The 14,136-nt window shown below is 42.5% G+C and overlaps 1 protein-coding gene across 5 annotated transcripts in view; it reads right to left on the bottom strand.

Moving 5' to 3' along the window:
* Nucleotides 1–13,853, bottom strand: part of rapgef1b (Rap guanine nucleotide exchange factor (GEF) 1b) — a 42,962-nt gene extending 29,109 nt beyond the window's left edge. For all 5 annotated transcript variants that reach the window (XM_054612993.1, XM_054612997.1, XM_054612996.1 and 2 more), the window contains exon 1: nucleotides 13,613–13,853. In XM_054612993.1, the coding sequence (XP_054468968.1) occupies nucleotides 13,613–13,640 (28 nt within the window). In that variant the 5' untranslated portion in view covers nucleotides 13,641–13,853. The remainder of the gene's footprint in view (nucleotides 1–13,612) is intronic.
* Nucleotides 13,854–14,136: the final 283 nt, after the last annotated feature.

The following is a 14,136-nucleotide window of genomic DNA, read 5'->3' as shown; positions in this document are numbered from 1 at the left end:
TTGCTAAACATGAGCATAGTGTATTTTGTTTAAATACAATCCATTAAGTCTGAGAAAAAGTGTTTTACTTTCTAATCGGTTTAATCTAAAGGACTACTATACATATATATTCTTTATTCTACTGAGGCATTATGTAATACAGTAAAAATAGAGCATATTAATACTAAGCCTTTTTATAAATATATTCAGTATCATTGTAATACAGTAATTCAAAGTCCTGATTCATCAAATCTGTTCCCAAAAATATGACTTTTTCCACTGCTTTTTATGTTTACTAATCCAGAAAGAAGACCTTTAATTCCAGAAAACTCTAGCCAATGATACATAAAATATATATGTTATTTGCAAAGTAAGTCTGTGTGTTCCAGCAGACTGTCTAAAAGTGGACAGGTGAGGTGATGATGCATTGGCTACAGAAATAAACAGGACTTTCTGAAGGGACTTTCTGCAGTAGCACACATCACGGAAGCTGATTTTATTAGCTGGGGTTTATATTAAAAGCTCGCAAAATAGAAGGTTTTGTCTTTTCAGCAAGTAATTTGACATATTATTGCAGTATTACATCCAAAGTGAGTCATTCCATGAACTGCTCTGGACCAGCAGTTTAAGTGCTGATGAGAAATTTCTTGAGCAAATCTTTCCTTTTCTTTGGAATAAAAACTGCACTATCAGACCCGTACATTTTTTTTTTTTTTTTTTTTTTTTTTTTTTTTTTAAATCAATGAGACACATGGTATGACTCAGTTGCAGAGCTCAATGCTGTTATAAATTTAGGCCAGTAGCTTGGAAGATGGTGTTTTGGAAGGGACTGGGACTATTAGGCCAATGTATCGTGTGGTGGCATAAACATTTACTAGCCTCAAACGCCCCTCTGTTTTACTAAGAAGCCAAAAATCGTCTTCTTCCAAAGATCTCTCTGAGCAGAGATAACAGTCAGTCTTTAACTCGTCTGTGGCCATCGGTGCCTTCCTTCCTCTGACTTGCGGTTCATTCTTCCTGGTACCATTGCTTGTAGGAAACCCATACATTTCCTCCTTTCACTGTGCAAGTTTGAGAAAACCAAAGAAAGAAATATTACACTGCTGTTGATTACCCCCACCCCCATGCTACTTTTACTATTATTACTCATCCATTCCTCTGCTTCACTGCTTGTTCGTGGCCACTCTTTCACACCCTTACTTTTATTTGTTAGTGTGTGACATTCCATGTAAATTAAGAGCATTATATTTGTTATCCTGCTTGTGGCAGCTTTAGTGTTTATGGCCTACATTATTGCATTATACCACACTGCAGGGCTGTGACTGACCGTTCAGTTATTATGACTATTCAAATAATCCCAACTCTCTGGCAGTAGTTGTCACTGGTTCTGTATGGTTAGAATGTGGGTTGGGGTCTCATAGTGGGCACTGGACGAGCTAATGGAACTAGCTAATGGGAGCACTTGGCACAGCAGTTCATTGGGGATGAACTGAAAAGCTATGGAGGGAGCCCCGAGGTCTAGGTCACTCAATTGTCCTCTGCACAACAGACACACACACACACACACACACACACGTATACACAATGCCCAGCATCGTCCACAGACAGTAACAAATGACTAAACAAAGAGTGCCTGCAAACTATTCAACCAAAAGTGAAAGGGTTGCGGAGGGTATGCCACAGGGCCTGGTTTTCAACAGCATCGACAACAAATGGAAAATAGTTCACAGCACATGAGCAGGAGGCTTTTGATGCCCCCCCCCCCCAACTGTAAAAAAAAAAAAAACAAAAAACAAGAAAGCTGCACAGACTGGCACAGTGACAAAAGGGTTGCGCAAACAAGAAAATGAAAATATGCAAAAGTCCAGAGGTGAACTTGTAACACGGTAGTAAGGCTATAAATCTAGTTGCCTCGAGCAGGATTAACAAACACAATTCACTCCCTGCGTGTGTGGTCCCAGGAAGCGAATGCATCACTCAGTATCTGCAAATAATGCTCACATTCTCTAGGCCCACATGGGCTAATTTACCGCATTTTGCTTCTAAATCAGTTTACCAAAATAATTAGTATCGTCGTCATTGGGATGATAACAAAATGTTAATCGTGTAAAGACCAGAGTAGAGATTAGCACATGACCCAATTCAGGATGTGGCAGTTAAAAATAACAACAAAACACATCACGCATTTTATCAGAGGTTACAGTTTTAATGATTGTGATTCAAGCTATAGATAGAGGGAATAATTCGTCAAATAGCTAAACGTGCTTAATTCGACATTCAGTGCATATCTATTATTGAGGGATTGCCTCTACACGGCTCTCAACAAGGCGACGGCTGAGCCCAATGGCTAGCAGCTAACTGTGCTTACAGCATGAACAGTGGAAACAGTGCTGACAGAGCTAACAGAGCTAACAGTGGAAACAGTGCTGACAGAGCTAACAGAGGAAACAGTGCTAACAGAGCTAAAGTGGAACTGGAGTGTGGGTGCTAAGATTCCATGTCGTAGGTTAGGACGGTGTTTTCAGCATCAATAAGCTAGCGAGTGAGTGAGTGACACACACACACACACACACACACACACACACACACACACACACACACACACACACACACACACACACACACACACACACACACACACACACACACACACACACACACACACACACACACACACAGAGGGAGTGTGACTTCATTCTGTGCTCAGGTAGACATTACTGCACTACATCATCACAAAGCATATAGTTGTTTACTGCTATATTGATGTTCTGAATTTTGAATTTAGCGCCTTTAAATCAAACAATCAAATAATAATCTTTCAACAAAAGAAAAAAGCCAAACATTCGCTAGTTCCAGCTTCACCATAGCGATGCTTTTCTTATGGCACTTTTCACTGTTTCCAGACATTTTAATGGAGTTACTGAGAAAATAATCAAAAGACTAATCAATAATGAAAATGATCGGTCGTTGTAGCCACTAATTGTGATATTTTTTTTCTCAGCCATATTTGCAAACCAATGTCGTGACAGCACATGGTTGCACTGGTGTGTGGAATGAACGAGGCTACAGACAGTGAAATAAATGTACACTGTGATATTGGAGGACAAGGCAAGCCCATGTGAAGGAGAGTGTTGAAAGCGGGAAATCACACACACACTCACACACTCACACACACACACACACACACTGGGTACCCCTCCTGTTCCTTCCCCCCTGACGCTGAGGCCACTGGCACAATTTCCCGTCCCTTGTCTCCCTCTCTTAGAGCCGCTCCCTCTTTTCTAGACTAACTTCCCCAGCCCAGAGCAGCCCTGGACTCAGAACCTTTTCCTCTCCACAACTCCACCGTTTAACACCTTACCTCACATAAATAAGGAAGGCTTAATAACACAGAGCACTTGAACTCACACAAAACAAAGAAGCTCACCGCGCCACGCAAACCACCCGACTCAAACCCAAAAGCAGTCTGATCCTTCAGTTGACCTTCTGGCTACAGTGGTTTACTGCCTTTTTTGTAGACTTCCATTTAGCTCGCTTTCACTGAACTGATTGTTGTCGGCAGAGGCAGACAGGCAGCAGGTTCACCTTGGGTGAAAACCAATAGACTAAAGAACCACAAAGTGCTATAAATACCCAGCTTGTCAGTATCTGTAACATCAAGCAGCACCAGAACAGAGACACAGCGACAGCTCAGAAACCCCTGTGATCTGCTGAGATGAATCCAGAGATCTCAGTGAACGGCAGCTGTTTGGCAAGAGAGCGCGCACGGAGCAAACAGCAAACTATAGAGCACTTGAGAGAGGAGAATGATCCGACACACAGACAAAACAGCCACAAGAGGACCAATCACTTCCCTGCCATTGTACAAGACAGACACGGATACAGAGACGCTTCAGCAACAGCGTTCTCGTTAGTAAATGGCCTCAAGCAGCGAGGAGTGGTACGACTCTCCCCGCGCTGGAGTGCCGTACAAAGGCGATCTTGTCCGTACGGCGGGCTACTCGTCATCCTCTCGACTTCGTGCACGCACACAGATGTCGAATAATACACACTCATCTCTTGGAGTTGAAACGCACCGTGGCAGCCGCAGAACCAAACACTCTGGATTTGAATTGTTTCACAACCGCTTCAAAAACAGGCTCTGATGACAGATGTGTCCACCACAAAGAACAAGACTCGCACAGCCACTTATAATTAGGCAGCGGTTGTGTCGGTTATAAATAATCCAACACACAGTAAAATAACTTTACTGTTTCTTTGTTAATTATTTTACAAACAACGTTTCACTCTCTTTTGTTGTCGGAAGTCAATATGTCTTACATTTCATATGAATATTCCCAAGTACTGCCTATATTCGGATTTAAAAATGAGTGTTGTAAACGTCTTTCATTAAAAACTGTTCACTGTATTAATATTTCTATATCTACAATATTAATGTTAAACACTGATCTATCAATTCTGAGCTGAGTCTATTGTTGTGTCATATATCTATTTTTTTTAAAAGGTCACAAAACGGGTGCAAGATTGTATGTTTCTTTTGTGGTTTTGACATTTTTCCCCACATGAAACAGTGTGTTGGGGCAGGACAAGAAGTTGGGAGGAACTTGACTTGAAAGTTTTAAAGATGGCAGGATGAAGACCGCAAGAGCTCTATTGTTGAGGATCGCTTGGGATGAGCTCTTGACAAGAAGTCCTTAAAAATGAAACCTCTTAATCTTAAATGAATACAAATATAGATGTTGTACTTTCTCAAAAGCAACACAAATTAAATTACGCAGCCGTCTCACTGTTGAAAAATGAATTTTAAAAAATGTGCGTCAACATAATGTGGTGTCATCTTCCTGCTGTTTATTGATCGGTCTCTGTTGTGTCCTCTGGTCATCCTCTGAGTCAACAACAAAGATGAACCCTTAAAGAAAACTGCTTTTTAATTACAGCTGCACCAAGTTTACGGTAAAATACTCCAACACATGTTATGCAATACAAAAATATAAAATCATCCACTTTGTGTATTTAAGCTGCCTCACTTCTATGTTTTGATGAAGAAAAAGTCAGATTTCAATGATGTTACTGAAGTAATCATTAAGACAGGTATATACAGAAAAGCATTCTGATCAGGTGCAACGTCTGTGTTACTTCAGCTGTGAGTGAATAACACAAGATGCTGCTGGAGATCAATTTCAAATAAAGTTTATCTGTAAATGATTACAGTTACACCTGAAATAATCATTATCTGACTGTGTAACCAAGCTGGGTGCCAACAGTGAAGCAGCGGCTTTCAGATACACTACATGGGGAAAAGAATCAGGACAGGAGGACTTCTCTGAAACTTGGTATCCTCTCCTCACTTTATGGGAAGAGTATAATATGCAAACTGGTTTTTTTTGGTCCTGGTACATTTACAAAATGTCTATAAGTAGTTTGAGAGGAGGGTTTTCCTTTATTTCTGTTGTTATTGTTTGGCTTGTTTTTGTGTCTTTGTCCTCATTTGTTTTTAGTTTCAGTTTGACAGAATTAGATATGTTGGTATGTTTGTTATAATGGCTATGCTTGTGCCAACTAGATGTCGGATATGTGTTGCCTCAGATATAATGATAAAAGTGTTTAGACAATAATAAAGCACAAGAATGTTTACAGAATGAACCAGAGACCATCTTGGGATGGGATCACACCAACCACATCGGGTCAGTGGTGTAAAGTGTACCCCCCCCCCCCCCAGCTTGTCACATTTGGTGACACAGTCAAGATTTGAGAGCAAAATTCTTTAATTCATTAAATTCAACTGGAAAAGAAGACATATGCAGAGCAAAACGTCTGAATGAGTAAAGGGTTAAGAGGATTTATTTCCTGTTTGATCTCCTCAGACCAAAGTTCACTGATAGCAGGAGCAGACTGAAATCACTCTGGCAAAGTATTTTACGAACTTAGAAGCTCATAAAGCCACGGTTTTGCATGTCATGAATGCATTATTGCTAAACACTCTTAAAAACGCTCTCATTCAGGTTGCATGAGGAGGAACAGCCAAGAGGAAGGTGAAGGTCGACATACTCAAAACAGAAAATACAAACTCTCATAGTCACTGTTTGGAATAAACATTCCGTTTGTCTGCATGAAAGTATGTCATATACTGTTTGGGTATGATAAAGAATTAATTCATGACAAACCAGCACACACACACCACACCACACACACACACACACACACACACACACACACATCGGCCTGGACAACAACAGCGACTTGTTTGCAAGCAATGTCCACTTCTGTCTCTCCATTCCTGATTTAGACTGGCATCGGAAACGGGCAGCAACTGTGGGCCATCCCCTTTATTGAATGCCAGCTCCCTGACCCATGCCATGCCACCCAGGGGTCTGAATGATTTGACACACTCAAACACAAGAGGCAGTGATTTGACATAAACCCCTTTTTGCAGGATCTGCTCAGACATTGAGATAGTTTCTCTCAGCCGCACCGAGGCCACCATTTCTCATTCTCTCCCTGCTGCTCACTTTGGCTTCTAAGGAAATTGCACACAGGCAGGTGTTTCTTTTCTTCATCATCAGTGGTGGCCATTCTGACTACCATGTGTGTGTGCACGGGCATCAGCAAGCGCATTAAATAACCATATCATTTCTTCATTCAAATCGACACGCTATAAACAGGTAGAGCATAATAGCAGGACTCGACCTCCCTTGCGCCAAAATACATTCCAATACCAGGCTCTGGTTTATAATGTATAACTGTGTCCATAAATGGTAGCTTCTGGAAGAAATGTTAGGATAACACAAGCTGAAACATGAACTCGATTAAAATCTCACTGCAAAACAGGAACTGAAAGGAAATCGTCATAGTAGTCATTATGAGATTCACTAGTGGTTCTCAGTCCCGCTGGTTTTAGTTCTATAAAGGATTACTGTAAGCCTGGATCACGTGGTGCATTCAACTGATGCAATTAAGTCGTTACCCGATAACAAGACAGGAACACACTGAAGTATGTCCGGTAAGTAATATCACCAAGGTACAGTGTAGATTATTTAGATTTATTGAACTTCATCAGAATGACCACAAACTGTTGGTTAAGCTTTCTTTGAATCTGGACGTCTAAGTGGTATGTATTAAGATGAAGAGAGAACACAGGAGAGGGTGTGACTGGTTAACACAGCTGCATCCGAAAATATTCTGCAGTTAAAATGCATTGAGATTGGCATCGTCTGATTATGCTCTTATGAGATTGGAAAGTGGATCCATCCTCTTGATGATCCTGATCCCCTGTGTGTGGGTCAAAACGTCTGTATCATCCCCGCAGCATGGACGGCTCAGCTGGAGCTTAAGTGAGACCTCCTCCTCTGTAGCGCCGTGCAGTCCGTCGGTTTGAAACACATCACTCACGCCGCCCGTCCCCCAAAGAGAGCCATCGCCGTTAGAGAGACAGGGGCAGGTCAGGGTAGACAGACGAGATACACTCCGCCATACAAACACCGGCTCTTACTGCTCGCTGGACCGAAATGCACAGATTTATTAGGACTAGTGCACCACAGACTGTGTGTGTGTGTGTGTGTGTGTGTGTGTGTGTGTGTGTGTGTGTGTGTGTGTGTGTGTGTGTGTGTGTGTGTGTGTGTGTGTGTGTGTGTGTGTTTTCAAAAACAAGGTGTTATGGCCCTCTGCACTGTGTAATTGCACAATGATGGACTCAACCACCTTGATTATGGAGCCTCTGTGTGCCACCGGCTCACCAGGGTGGATCTGTTCACGCGAGCACAAACTTCACTACGGAAATGAACAAATCAAACGGCGTTAACCCCGGACATGTGGGAGAACACAAACAGGCTCTGCCACCATGGTGGAGCAAAGCAGGCAGGTTGGATTTTAAGACGCCAGGATTTTTTTTGTATTGTGTAACTGGATTAAGACCAAAGCACCTTTAGGCATAAAAGACAAAAGAAGCCATGATGTCTGTGTACAAGCTTTGGAGGTGAAAAGGCAGCCTGTGATGGAAGGATGTGGCCCTGCAGAGCACCCTCCACGGGCTGGGTCCACCCAAGACTACAGCGGAGCAAATGAGCACCTTCCATAAAGCCACACGACACAAAAAGCACAGCGAGGAATGTCCCCTGCATTTCATTCTGCCAGCGAGGCCCTATTTTACATTAAAGCTCCAAAAATTGCTACAGCAGCCTTAAAACAAAAGAAGTACACATCCCCAACAAGCACTGCAAGTATGCACTTATTTCACACACATAAAAAAAAAAAAAAAAAAAAAAAAAAAAAAAAAAAAAAGCTGAATAAATACATAGTGTGCACGCAATGAAACTTCTGTACCCAGTGAGTCCTTTTATAGAACTCCGTGCTGGAGAATAATTTATAGCAGGAAAAAAAAGAGTCCCTTTTCTGTCTGGCTTGTTCATTTATATTCTATAAAAAAAAAAAAAAAGCCTATTCTTCTGACTTGTTTGGGCTCTGTGCGGTTTGAATTGTGGAAAAAAACAGATTATCAAAAGGCTATATCCAGTTTCTCCATTGTTATTATTATCATTTAAATGGCCCCAAAAAAAGCTAAATCTTTTACCCATTTGGAGAAAAGATCAATGTCAACAGTACTGTTTATTCAGTACTCTAAGTCACACTATAGCAGTGGATTGATGTCAGCACTAATGAGAAGAAAGCCAGTATGGATTCATGCCTTATATATTATATATATATATATATATATATATATATATATAGTCTTTACCTGTGTCCTCGTCTAGATCCCCCTGTAGAGAGGAGTCTGTGTCCTCGGAGGAGGCCTGGCTCCTCCAGCTTATATTGCCCATCCAAGAGGCCTGAGTCCACACACAGATACTGGTCCAGAGGTGATACTGATGGTTAGACTTTTTTGTACAGTGATGGCTTGCTGGTCAGGCTGGCATTTTTCACACAAATCACTCAATAGCACTGCTGAGAGTTAGTCACAAACTGACTGATCCGCATGATCATTCCCTCTTTAGTCAGACAGCACTTCTGAGGAAAAATCCACAAATAGCACGGGGAGAAAAGGCAAGCGGAATTGAAAAGTAATGTGCTTTTTCCAAATATATATTTTTTTGTAAATATGTCTAGATCCGCATAATCCTGCAGAACGAGTGAGCCCGTCTGAGGTTTTTCTCGTCAGTGGTCCAACCCACAGTTATCTGGAGTGGTGGACGGAAGGAAGAGTCACAAGGAACTGAGCAGGACACCTGAGGGAATAAACGACCTGCTCTCTGGCATGAAGGCCAACAAGCAGCGGAGAAGTCAAGTGAAGCATCTTCTTCTGAGAGGAACCCCTCAGAGAAAGAAGTCTCAAGAGCACAGCAGACTTGAAAGAAGAGAGACGAATACGACCTGTGAACGGAGGTCGTATTGAATCACATAAGAGAGCTCAGAAAACTGCCGTCTTTAGCTCCTTGGAAGATGTTGAGGGCAGAACGGCCGTGAAAGTATTCATGTCGCAGAGACCTGATTGCCTTTACAGACACAGCCTTCCTTTGCGTATTGATATCCTTTGGTCTTTTCTTCCTGAGACTCGGCTCCCATCAACTCTCTACCTTCCTCCTCCACCCTCTTTCTTCCTCTCCTTAAGCTCTATTCCCTCCCTCTTTTGCTTTCCCATGCACGGCACACACACTCAGAAAAAACAACAACAAAAAAAACAACTAATTACAACACAGCTAAACCTATATGGGAACAGCAGGCCTCTCATTCTGTGGTAGAGGGAGGTTGAAATGCTTTCTGCCATCAAACCTCAAAATTGCAGCATGTCAAACCCAGACCCAAAGCTTGCCATGTGCAACAGAGGGATCAGTCATCAGCAATGTGTCTAAACCTAATCATCCAGGGAACCCTTTTGTAATCACAACTACTTTGGCTCTTGTTCATAGTTTTGGTGACTAAGGCACGAGAGAAGCTTTTGCAGAGAGAGAGAGAGAGAGAGAGGGTGCTATTTCTGGACATTAGAGGAAGAAGAAGAAGATATTTCGGTCTGGAGTGATGCAGTTACCACTTAGCAAACACACAGCCATCAAAATGAGTTACACTTCAGTGTTAGCTCTAGGAATGCTTGAGAGTAAACTTCAGGTATTACAGCTGAACCCTTTGAAAAGGCAAATACACAGATACACCCCTCCTACGCTATGCAAGGGGGGGGAAGGGAGTCTAAAATAAGGAACTGATGGGTCAGTTCCGCTGTGGCCGACTACTATCATTGACTGTCCAGTGAGAGAGGAGTCTACGGGCTAATAATAAAACATTGTGCTACTCCCACAACTTAGTTACCAACATGCCAAAACTGTGTCACAATCCCAGTCTCTGTGGTGAAAATTAGGACAAACAAGTTTTGCAACGGCAAAAAAATTGCAATAATACAAACAATAAGTCTAAATTAAGCCGTGATTCTTTTCGTTATGAATATGTGTTTTCTTCTTTTTAAAAGTTTGACAGACAGAGACACAAAAACAACACTAATTTCGTTGCTGGAAATGTAACCATCAACAGCCATACGAGCATCCTACTAAGTGGCAAACTTGAGCAAAACCTCCATGCATAACACATGGGTTTATAAATACGCCAAACAATAGGGCCACTGTACCTTTTCCGACACATTATGGAAGAGGGAACAAAGTTGTTGTATCTGAAATTTCATAGTGCATAAATGAAAACAGTGCACAAAGGAGCAGCTTTGATTGTTAAAAGTTGCAGTCAAGCCTTAACATTTAAGAATTATTCATGTGAATAAAGAGTTCATACACAAGAACACACAGCACTGTCTGTGCAAAAAAAGTCAAGTCACATCAGATATGCATCTCTACTGTATTTTTCTACCGCAATGTTTTCCTGAAAACGGGATGAAGGGTTTATTCTACGTCATGAAGCCAACTGTGTTTGTTTTTCTTCAATTCTGTGTCACAGCTTGTTTCAGGGGTGTTGCATTAAATGACTCACTGCAAACTAAAACAGCAACAGTGGAATCATTCCAGTGTGTCTAATTATGCCATTAAAAGCATTACATTGGACAAAAACACTTACTAAACATGGAGCTATTTTGCTAATTTCAGTAAGCATTCACAATCCACCTGAAATACCACTCAGAAAATGAAATGTAACCTAATTTTGGACGAAACTTTTAAAGAAACCTCCAATCATAAAATGATCATAGACATAACCTGGATTGTTATATAATGCATCTTACACACATGAGTACAGACAGGTTTAAAACCACCTCAGGTTTGAGTTCCTATATTCTTTTCATTTTACAATCCAATACACTTGACGGCTACTTTTCTGAGTCCATTTAAACAAGTCCAACACAATACAAGGAGTGCGAATATACACATAAAAAAAGTTTTTTTTCATTCTTATCCACCCACTTCATTTTCTCTGAGAAAAAGCATTGGAGATGAGTTCGGGCTGTCTTCTGCATTTTGCTCTTTTGGGCAACACCAATACCAGACTCTGGATCTGTTTATGGATTACAGTTTGGGCTGCCTGAGTGATGAGGTCATGTGGGTGCGTATGCAGAGACTGGGGTTCAGTGTTGAAACAGACAGCAGAATCCACCCACGTGATCCTCTAGGTGATGACATCCGAACTGAGCTCCACACGAGTGAGAGAAGAGGCTCCGCACAAGGTAACAGTGTTTACGCCTCCAAGAGAGGACAAGTCAGTGACAGCCGGACACGGTATCCATGGTGATGCAGCTAGTGACTCTGGCAATAAGTCTCCTGCCGCTGGAGCTCTGTGTCCATGTGACATTGATGGTCCTGCTTAGCCTGCGTCCTATGGTTACCATTTGCATCGTATGAAGCTAACTATTAAAACCAGAACTATATCCACGTGCAGGAATCCCTACTTACAGACTTGAACTTTATTTCACTTTATCCAAATCTTTCCCCTTTTTAATTTGCTCCTTGAAGCACCAGTGAATTAATCTCCTTCTGTCGAGGTCTAAAAACGAGTCCCCTGTCTGTCTTGTCTCCGCAGCCTAAGCCCACATAGACAACAGCCTCCTTTTAACACCATCTTTTTCCTTTAAATCCTTTACCCACATTCTCCCGCTCTCTCTCTTTCTCTCGGAGGAAATGGCTAAACAAGCCGACACTGGAGCTATGCCTGCTGCACAGCTTTACAGTGCTGCCATGAGTCCCCAGCCTTGCCCCCTTCTTTCCATTTCACTGGCATCCAACACAGCGTGTCCTCTGGGTACATATTTGGGAATCGATGGGAAAACATGTGGAAGAGAGAGCGGACTGCACGAACAAATGACCTGGTAAACACATCTAGGAAGCCTGGGGGACGCAGGTCCATGGGGCGAAGTGATGTTTTGGGCTCATAGCGACTATTATCCCTAGCTTTGATTTGCTTTTAACTCACAATTGAACCACAATCCCCAAACATACTGCATCGCCTCTGAGTTTTCATTTAGCTGTGACCATATGTAGTCATCTGTCTGCAAGACACGCAAGGAATCGGAAACTTTTACGCCTATGAAGAATGACTGAGCTAGTGGTGGATGACACTCCCTCCCCGCCTGTTACTGGGAGCTGTGCGTGTCTGTGCTGGTGTGTGTGCTGGTGTGTGTGCTGGTGTGTGTGTGTGCTGGTGTGTATATGTGTGTCCTTTTACTGCATGCATCACCGGGACAGGACTGTATGTGGAGCAAATCAGGGAGACAGCTGGTGGAGTGGGATGCAAGTGTAGCTGGCGGGTATAAAGTTTCCTTCCAAAAGGCATACCCGAGACCACCCCTCATATCCACTGCATGTATTTGTATTTAAAGCTGCATGGATAAATGGGGGGAACACAACATGGGCCAAAGCAAAGAAGAAGAAGAAGAAGAAGAAGAAGAAGAAGAAGAAGAAGAAGAAGAAATGCCACGTGCACAATGTTGAAATCAACACCACACAAACACACATGAAAGTCTTTGGGCGTGAATGCTTTTCACCCCAACTCCAGTACACTGGGTAGCTAACGTTAGCTTGGGAAGCTAACATCTGAGGCTAGCTGCTGCTAGCAACCCACAGCTAACTGCCAACTACTACGAAGGGATTTTTTTTTTTTAAATATATACATTCTCATTGATAAAAATATATTTCTCCCCCAGAGTGAAAAGCTGAGATTTGTTTATGAATGTTTTCTTCCAAACAATGAAAACCAAGGTTTATTTACGACCATTTAAAATGCCGGTGAGGTGAGCTAACGTTATGGAACAATACCACATTTAAATGGTCCCTTTTTTTCTCTCTCTCGGGTAACTAGGCGACGACATCTGTCTCGCCCGATTGCTATGGTAACCACGTTGACTATTTAACGATCACTTAACCAGCTAGTCGTCTCTGTGACGGTGCCGTTTTGCTCCGGCCACTAACCCGCTAGGTTAGCAGATACGGGTTCACTGCTTTATTTTTAAAACCCGAGATAGCCGAGAATAAAGAACAACCCGTGAGGCAGGCCCCGTTAAAACACCGTTTTACGCTCAAACACAGTCATAAAACGTGATCCGGAGCCCCTGTTGTTTAAGTGAATGCATTGTTCCGCACATTTGATTCCATCCGGGCCCCGCGTGCAGGGATCCCGTTATACAGCGTCTCAAGCTGGAGTCCAGCCGGGCAGGACTTACCTTGCTTGCTCTCTATTTTTCCCGACATTTTCGCAGCCAGCAGCTGTGATTCCCCCACTGTTCAACAAAACGCCACAGACGAGCCTCCCTCCCGATTATTCCCTCATGTTCTGTGTGCTGTTGTGTCCATGAGATGATCCCTCTGGGTTTAGAATAACATATTTATAGGCCACACACATTGGGACGGTCAAAAAAAAACTGTGTCTGTCCGTCTCCGGGTGGTTTTCACTGGATATACACACACACACATCACACACACATATCACACACACACACAGGGTAATGTATTGAACCTAGACCCGAGCAGAGAGCCTCCATTCAGTGGAGCAGCGCCCCCTTGCTGCAGGAATTAGCCAGATCAATCTGTCAACAAGGGGATGGGCGTGTTTTCCAATTTAAAGCATGCAACTTTGAGAGTTGTTGGTCTGTGCGGTGCTTTTTGGAAGATTTGCGTGGAGAGCCTGCAGTGGCAAGATTTGCACGTCATAATAATTAACTTTATTTGTATAGCACTTTTCAAAAAT

Source organism: Anoplopoma fimbria, chromosome 14 (assembly GCF_027596085.1).
Source record: "Anoplopoma fimbria isolate UVic2021 breed Golden Eagle Sablefish chromosome 14, Afim_UVic_2022, whole genome shotgun sequence".
Lineage (NCBI taxonomy): Eukaryota > Metazoa > Chordata > Actinopteri > Perciformes > Anoplopomatidae > Anoplopoma > Anoplopoma fimbria.
The sequence above is the reverse complement of the archived record's forward strand: the minus strand, read 5'-3'. Positions and strand labels throughout refer to the sequence as shown.